The sequence below is a fragment of the Melozone crissalis genome, unplaced genomic scaffold, assembly GCF_028551555.1.
Source record: "Melozone crissalis strain CALT ecotype California unplaced genomic scaffold, PUWL_Pcris_2 ptg000043l_1, whole genome shotgun sequence".
Taxonomy (NCBI): domain Eukaryota; kingdom Metazoa; phylum Chordata; class Aves; order Passeriformes; family Passerellidae; genus Melozone; species Melozone crissalis.
Genome location: NW_026535821.1, coordinates 3,810,879 through 3,819,895, shown reverse-complemented (window position 1 = coordinate 3,819,895; position 9,017 = coordinate 3,810,879). Strand labels below are relative to the sequence as shown.

The 9,017-nt window shown below is 50.7% G+C and overlaps 1 protein-coding gene across 1 annotated transcript; it reads right to left on the bottom strand.

The window, feature by feature from the left end:
- Positions 1–246: 246 nt before the first annotated feature.
- LOC128942821 (olfactory receptor 14J1-like) lies at positions 247–1,179 on the bottom strand. The gene has a single exon (XM_054285472.1). It carries the CDS (start codon positions 1,177–1,179, stop codon positions 247–249), a length of 933 nt encoding a protein of 310 aa, XP_054141447.1.
- Between the last annotated feature and the right edge of the window lie 7,838 nt (positions 1,180–9,017).

Below are 9,017 nucleotides of genomic sequence, written 5' to 3'. Positions count from 1 at the left end.
GAAAGCTTTGCTGGGAGATCCTTTAGCTCCTTTAAAGTCACCAAAAGCACAGCCCCTCACTGACACAGTCTGTGGTCACAGGGAATGTGGAGAGAAACAAAATGAGAGAATGTCACAAACAATGACATTTTTCTGTGGACAAGATTTAAAAATTATAAGAAAGGAAAAAAACCTTCAAAATAAAACTAACAAAAACTATCAAAGATGACTTTTATTGAAAGTAATTTGCAAACACTGGCCAGCAGTTTAATGTTTGTGAAAGCATTCAGTGATCAGTCTCCACACTGCAGCCTTGAGCTCCTGGTTCCTCAGGCTGTAGATGAGGGGGTTCAGGGCTGGAGGCACCACCGAGTACAGAACTGACAGGGCCAGATCCAGGGATGGGGAGGACATGGAGGAGGGCTTCAAGTAGGCAAATGTGCCAGTAGTGAGGAGCAGGGTAACCACAGCCAGGTGAGGGAGGCAGGTGGAAAAGGCTTTGTGCCGTCCCTGCTCAGAGGGGATCCTCAGCATGGCCCTGAAGATCTGCACATAGGAGAAAACAATGAACACAAAACAACCAAGTGCTAAACAGGCACTGACGGCAATGAGCCCAAGTTCCCTAAGGAGGGATTTTGAGCAAGAGAGCTTGAGGATCTGTGGGATTTCACAGAAGAATTGGCCCAGGGCATTGCCATGGCACAGGGGCAGGGAAAATGTATTGGCCATGTGCAGCAGAGCAGTGAGAAAGGCACTAGCCCAGGCAGCTGCTGCCATGTGGGCACAAGCTCTGCTGCCCAGGAGGGTCCCGTAGTGCAGGGGTTTGCAGATGGACACGTAGCGGTTGTAGCACATGATGGTCAGGAGTGAAATCTCTGCTGAGATGAAGAACATGAAGAAAAAGAGCTGAGTAACACATGCTGTGTAGGAGATGTTCGTGGTGTCCCAGAGGGAATTTTGCATGGCTTTGGGGACAGTGGTGCAGATGGAGCCCTGGTCGGTGAGGGCCAGGTTGAGCAGGAAGAAGAACATGGGTGTGTGCAGGTGGTGGCCGCAGGCTATGGCACTGATGATGAGGCAGTTGCCCAGGAGGGCAGCCAGGGAGATGCCCAGCAAGAGGCAGAAGTGCAGGAGCTGCAGCTGCCGCGTGTCTGCCAGTGCCAGCAGGAGGAAATGCCTGATGGAGCTGCTGTTGGACATTTGCTGGAGTTGCACATGGGGTCCTGTTCATGGAGAAAAGGACAGTGAAGTGTGAGAGGAGATACCTGTAACCAAAATCAAAGCCATTTCTCATACACCCTTCTCTGGAACACACACACAGCTTTTGGTGTTCATGTGTTCTGTGGTTTTCTTTTTAAGCTCCCCCCGTGTCTCTCCTGCTATTCTTAAGTATGAGAAACTCTCAGCTTTTCTCCAGCCCTCTGGAATAGCAGAGTGAGTTCCCTGAGGCAAGATTAAGAGTGGAGACTGAGGAGAGATGGTCTCTCACTTCATTCTGTTTGGAGTTTCTCTGGCTTTCCCTTTTCTCAAATGGAGGATTTGCACACTCCCATGTTGCTGTAAGAAAACCCCAGACACTGCTGAGAGCAGATGGATCCACCACTCCAGCTCCACACTTGTAGCCAAGGGCTCATGTTGCTCATTTCACCAACCCAGCAGCGTTTTCAGTGTCAGAACACCTCTGCCTTTCCCCATCAGTCTTACAACTCAGAGATGCTCTAGAACCGGTTTGCACCCTGGATTGAAGCGCCCAGCTTGGACTGAAATCTCAGAGGGACTTGCAAGTGTCCTTATGATGGCATTGGATGAAGGGAGATGCAGGTCCATCCCTGCCTGCGCTGACAGCATTGTCCAGAGCTGGGCACTGGGGACAGCATCACCCTGAGGCAGCTGTGCCCCCTGCCAGCGCCCCCAGTGCCGGGCAGTTGCTCTCAGCCCTGTGCTCTGCAGAGGGAACTGGGCCCGGGGCTGCAGAGCTGCCCCACGGCTCTGCTGCAGCTCTGCCTGCACAGGAGGGGCTGCACACCTTGGAGCCCCGGCCCTGAGGGCAGAGGCTTGGCTGGGGGGACAGGAGGGAGGGGGCTTGTTCAGGAGGGAGGGGGCTGCACTGGAGGGAATCCTGTGGGCATCTCTAAACTCTCCTGGCCACAGCATTGCTGGGTTTTGTTTTCTCTCATTGCCTGATCTTCTCTCTGCTTCCTGTAGATTTTCCCCCTGCAGGTGTTTCCCTGTGCCTGATCTCTCCCTGCCAGCACTCACAGACCCCAAATCTCTGTGCACTCTCCTTGGTCCGATAGAACTCTGCCTGTTTGCAGGGCACTGGCTGGGGGCAGGTTCTGTTTGCAGCTTGGAGAAAGGACAGCTCAGACTGAGCCTGATGGGTCCAGCAAAGAGGATACTGGTGCTGTCCATGGGTAGAGTGGCTGCAAGCACATTAGGGATCTCCTGTAAACCTATTGATCACTAAAAGTAAGAGTTCAGATGTCTCAGACACTTGACAAAAAAATAATTAATAATTCATACTAACTTTAATATTTAACCCTCCCTTCCTGACATTCTTCACCGCTAGGAAGCTGAATAAAAGTCTTAAGAAATATCTTTTTTTCTACCAAAATCCTTGCCTTGTAGATATTCTATGACTGATCAGAACCCCTCAGCATGTAGAAGTTCCATGAGCATTTCCCCCCCCCCGCCACACCAGAAATATTCAGAGTTGTACTCTGAGAGTCTGTAGGCATTGGGATGTTCCAGCTTCAGGAGATGGCTCCAGGAGCTACAGTTGCATTGTCCTGCAGCCAGAGGTTCCTGTGCCAAGGGCTGGCAGTGATTCTGCCCCAGGCACTTCTCAGCACCTTCCCAGCCCTGACTGATTGAAGCTCTCTGTGCCGCTGTGCTGTGCCCGGGCTGGCTGCAGGCAGTGCCCCAGCCCTGCTGGGCTGGCAGAAGAGCTGCTCCTCAAGAGAAATGCGCTTTTGAAGCTCTTCCTGCTTACCAGGAGCTGTCTCTGTGCCAGGAGCCCAGCCCAGCTCATCAGCACAGACACAGCACAAGGACTTTAATGAGCCTCTGGGGCTTTGTGCTCAGGCCCTGAACATCAGTCCCTGAGAGGGAGCTGAAGAAACCTCTCCAGAACTCCAAGTCAGAATCCAACTCCAAAGTTTCTTGAAGTTTTAATGGTTCCCACCATGTGAGACAACAGAGAACGTGTCCCCAGGCCGCAGGCAGAGCAGAGAACAGGAGGCAGTGATGACAGGTGGGGACAAAGAGAAGCCAAGTCTTGGGGCCCTGGGCCACAGCAGGATCTGTGCCACCAAGGGCTGTGAGGAGACACCTTGTCCTGAGGCACTGGGGCCTCCTGGCACAGCCCCAGCCAGGCTGGGCACTGTTAGCCCCTTGTCCTGCCCTCAGCATCCTCCCCTAGCTCACATCCCAGTGGCCTCAAGGACCTGCTGGAAGGAGTCCCTAGGGAGCCTTGCTCAGGAATGGCCCTGAGGGCTCCTTAATACTCCCTGCAGGGACTGCAGGTTTTTCAAAGGACTTTGGGTTTGGCTTTTGCCTTGGAGTGTCTGAGAGGTTTGTGCAATCATGGCCTCCAATTATCTGCTGTAATTAGTCCCTGGGGAGGTTTTGTCAGTAACAACACTCAGTGGGGCTCATTAATGCTTCAAGGTACTTCAGTTATTTTAAGGTACTTGGTGTTTCCGTTTTGATACAGACTCTGTGAGAGGTTTGTGCAATCATGACCCCAATTATCTGCTTTAATGAGTCCCTTGAGAGCTGTGTACTGACACTCAATGGGGCTCATTAAGGCTTTGAGATACTCAAGGTTTTTTAAGGTACTTTGGATTTTCCTTTCTACACTGAGGCTTCTGAGAGGTTTTTTGTGCAATCCTGGCCTCCATTTCTCTCCTCCAAGGAGTCCATGAGGAGCCTGTGTTGGGGACGGACCTCAGTGGGACCCATTCATGCATCAAGACACTTTGGAGTTTTCTTGTGACTTTAACTCCTGGAAAGGTGTGTGCATTCTCCTCTCAGGCCTTGAGGTTCAAGGGCTCAGCTCCAAATGCACCACGGGGCTCATTAGGATCAACCAAGTCCCGACAAACCATGGCACTGACTGGATTTACCTCTGCTGAAGTGCATTTTATTAGGTAGTTTTCTTGCTACTGTTATTAAGAAATATTTCAAAAAGCTTCTAGGAAATACACATTTCTATTTTAAAGAGTGCCTTTTATTGCTATTCCTATTACACAAGAGGTGATTGCGATTTAGTGACTGATATTGACCCAGGGTGTCTCCTAAGGAAGCCTAGCCTGGTCAGAGAAGCTGTGCCTTTAAGTCTGAGTCAGCGTGGACAACTGCCACGCTTAACGAGGAACCCACTTGCCGCGGCACCTATATACAATCATGAACAGGTACGGGACACCCGGCCAATGACATGAGCTTTTTATTTCAGCACATCAGTCTCAGCACATTGTTAGACAATGGAGACAGGATGTTAACAGCTCGCTGATCCACAGGGAATGCCGAGGAGGTGGGGCATTACAGCATAGCATAAAACCATCTCAGCCTAGATTTCAGCCAATCACACATAGAGCAACACATATTGACAAGAATTCTATCCAATCATATGAAACAGACGTAATGGTAGTTAAAACAAAGAATGGTTCAGAAGACAGAGCTCCATTCATGCTAACCTTCTAAAGATATACATTAAATAACCTTGTTGCAATCCATAAACCAGTTCTACAGGGTTCTATTGTTATTTGTCACGTACGCTCTACAGCTTAGAAAACTTTTTTGCTGTATTTGCAATGCTAACAAAACTTCTGTCTGAGGCCTACTTTTTTTTTACCATTTCATTAAAACCTTAAAACCCTCTAACTTTATGAATTCCAGCAGACAACCTTGCTCCACATTCCCCAACCCCATCCTGTCTCTCCTCACTCACCTGGGGCCTGCTTTGCCCAGAGAACTGGATGCACTCAGCCAAATAGTGGCTTTTCTTCTTTTATTTTTTCAAACAATCTAACACTCCAGAGTTTCTCTGTTGAAAACATACACCCTCCTCAGGTGTGTGCCAGCCCAAGGTGTCACCAAGAGCACTCCAGAGCAGCCCTGGGCGATCTGTGAGGGTGGATCATCATCCCAACCTGCACTGGGCCATTGCAAGGGACTGTTGCCATGGTCACTGCACTGACCCCACTGCTGGGTTTGGGTGCCATGGCAACCATCATCAGTTGAAGTTTCCTTGGAAACCACCTTGTGGTCTGTGGTGGTGGTGGACACAACCTCCCCCAAGAACATTTTGCGCCAATGGGCAGGAGCCACAAGAGCACTAGCCCCCCCACACACACAGAGACACACACAGACACACACACACAGGCACACACACACACAGACACACACACACAGGCACACACACAGGCACACACACACAGACACACACACAGGCACACACACAAACACACAGAGCAGCTCGCCATTTGAGACAAGGGAGCATCCAGGCATGGAGTTCTATCAAGGGTTTTTTCGGTCAAATGCTCCTGGGATCCAGGTGTTAAAGACAAAGAAAAAGGAGGGTTTAGGGTAGGAATACAGGAAAAGAGGTGGTGGAGGAGAGCATCAGGAATCTAAGGGTTTAGGGGTGGTGTACAGAAAAGGGACTGAGGGTTTGGGGGTGGTATACAGAAAAGGGACTGAGGGTTATGGGGTGGTACACAGGGAAAGGGACTGATAGTAAATGCCAGGGTGGATAGGCGGTGACATCAAGTAATGGGAAGACAGGGAAGGGAGAACTCTCTACAACATGAAGATATGAGGGTAATAGGGGTAGGAAAGGCCAATGGGCCAATGGGGAGGACAGAACTGGGACAAATTAACATAGTGTTGCAGAGCACCATGGGGGAAGTTCCTTTCCTCACCCTGAGCTCTGAGGAACACCCTGAGCCTGAGGTGCATCTCTCCAGGGCATTGCTGTTGCTCTCCCCCCAGAAGGCTCACAGGCCTACAATTCTACAACTCTCACTTTTTGTTTTAATTAAGGCATCTCTTATGGATTTCTGTAAGTACTTTATAAAACAAGGGAACCTAACTAACATAATAACTAAAACTCACAAGAGAACTAAAGTAATAACTCAAAAAGGAAATAGTACATAAGATTAGGATACAACTGAAATAATTGCATGGGTAGGAACTAATTAAACGTCTTTTTTGTGGAATGCAAGACCAATAGGAAGTTGTATTGTTCAGGCAGTGTAGAGTTGTTTCTTTTAAGGTTATTGCTTGCATTTATACACCAATCTTTTGTTCTTCTTTTCCACACCACTTGTGCTTGTCTGTTACACGACTTGTGAGGTTCCACAGGGTGAGAGAGATAGATGAGAATCTTGCTTCATGATCAGAAGGCTGAATTTATTATTTTATGATATATATTACATTATGACTATAATAAACAAAAGAAAGAGACAAGTTCAGAAGCTGCTAAGCTAAGACTAGAATAGGAATCTCCAAACAAGAGAGTTCTCTGTGACTCTGTTCCAGAGAGCTTGGCCCTATGATTGGCCCTTAATTGTAAACATGGAACATGAGCCAATCACAGGTGCACCTATTGCATTCCAAATCAGCATATAATTATTGTTTACATTCTCTTTCTGGGGCCTCAGCTTCCCAGAAGAGGAAAAATCCCAACGACAGGATTTTTATGAATAAATGTCTGTGACATCATAACCTTTTAGTTGTAATAAATTAAAAAGAAAAATGCTGATGTGAAATGAACAGGAAATTTCTTCACCTGCAGAACTTACAATACTAACAAATCACTAAAACAATCTTACAATCTAAGAAAATGCAAAAAACAACACAAAGAAAATTCAAGTCCAAGCAGCTGAGTTTCAGGAACAGGCCATGGGCTGAAGGTGTTCCTCCTGAACATATCTGAAAGTCCTTTTTTGGTCCTGAAACAGACTTGCAGCAGAGAAGTCCCATCAATAGTTATCAAAAACCATTGACAGTCATAAAACAATTTCAAACAATTTCAAACAATTTGAACAAATTTGGAATGTCCTTTTCTGGCCTTCAATGCTTCAATGCTTCAGAGCTGCTGCCAGCTATTTCAATCTTTTTTTATTTAATTAATTTTTTTTTTTTTTTAATCAAAAAGGGCAGCAGCAGCAGAGCACAGCCAGAGAAGGAAAGGCCCTGGGGCCCCTGGCCCATGAGGGACCAGGAACCCCAAAGCTGGCCCACAAAAGGGGGGCCAGGACCAGTAGGGGAAACCACAACCCCCAGAGACATCAGGAGGCCAGGCAGTGGCCCTGGCCCAGAAACTTGGGCCCAACAGCCCAGGCTAAACCCAAGAAGCACGCTCTGCATTCCCACAGGCCTGCACTCTGCTGCCAGTACAATGGCAGCATGGTTGGTGAGACGCTTCCTTTCCCCAAAACCACTGAGGCATGCCAGCAGCAGGGAAATAGAAGCCTTCCCCAGAAATCCCGTCTGGGGTCTGGAGATGTTTGCTCCCCACAGCAAACAAGCCATGGTCTCCTCCAGCTGTGCCCTCTTCCTCTGCAATACAAATGCATCAGGTGTGCCTCCCATCTCTCTCACGGCAGCATCCCCACCCCCTCTGGGCTGTGGACCAAAGGCAGAGCTCTCAGGACGCACCTGCCCCTTGCCACTAGGGCACAAGAGGGGCAGCAGAGATGACAACCTCCACGGGGCAATCCCTGAAAAAACACCCCCCAACCTGCCAAGAATGCTGATCTTAAAAGCAGAGAGATGCACTGCTCCCACCATGAGCTGGCGAGCACCCCCCGCTCCACGGAAGGAGAGACCAGCCACCGGGTCTGCTGCTGCAAAGGCAACCGGCCCAGGACAGTCCGAGCTTGAACAAGCCACCGGTTCCAGGGCAGCCTCTGATGCAGACACAGAGGACAAAGTCTCCGACAGCGGCAGAACTGCTGGGACGGCGGTGCAGGCGGCGGGGGGCCCGGAGCCCGAGAGGATTGCTCCTCCACTGAGCCGGAAGCTGCAGACGCGTCTTCATCGCCTAGCAGCAGTGGCTCAGCGGGTGGTGAAGCTGCAAGCGGCAGGACATCCGGGAGGGGCGGCGGTGGAGGATCGCTGTTGCTTGGCAACATCGGTGCAGGCGGGGAAGCCGGCGGAGGCGGAGGCGGGATCGCCCGGATAAGCGGCCACGCCAGCGGGGCGGGTCTTGAAGGCGGCCGTGGCGCTGGAAGGGGCGGAGGGGCTTTGGGGACCGGTACCACCCCCATTTCTGAGCGGGGCGGGGCCTGAGGGGCTGGCTGGGGAGGGGCCTGCCGGGCTGCCAGGGGCAGCACCCACGGCGCTGGCTTGAGCGGGACCGCCCACTCCCATTCCCCCGGCGAGGAAGAAGTGGGGGAGAAGGACCGCTCCATCTGAGCATGCTCCGGAGAAAGAGTTAAAAAAAAACTTCGCGCAGCGAAGTTTCACCCGCCCCCGCTGGGAAGCAGGGGGGGCTGGGAAGCAGCATCTCATCCCCCTCCAAAGGCTCTCCTCCTGCTGGGGACGGTGGAAATGGAGCCAGCCCATTAGAGTTAGAAATCCAGGGAAAAACAGCTGCTCTCTATTTCAGAACTGGGAAGTGAAATAAACAAGGGCCAGGAGACTTCTTCTCCTTTTTAATGCCTTTATTAAAAGTGATCAGCTCAGGATTGGGCGGCTCGGCGGGTCTGCAGGTCCCGTCGTCTCCCAAAGCGACTCAGAGGAGGAGGATATGCTCAGCTCTGTCCACAAGGGGCAGAGCTGGGGGAATCCAGTCCTCGTGGGAGCCTTTAGGGCGTGATTCCCCGTCAGGTGGTACTTTTGCCGGCTCAGTCGGCCTGGTCTCACCGCCGGGGTCGTCTCTCGTGGTCAGGGCGAGAGGGTCCGAAGGTGTTCCGCGTCTCTGCAGGCTCAGCACTCGGCTCCTCACGTCCAGACATCACTCCAGTCTCTCAACTCTTAGGTGGCTCGTCATTTTGGAGTCTTCTCTGTACACTGGGGGACCCATGCTG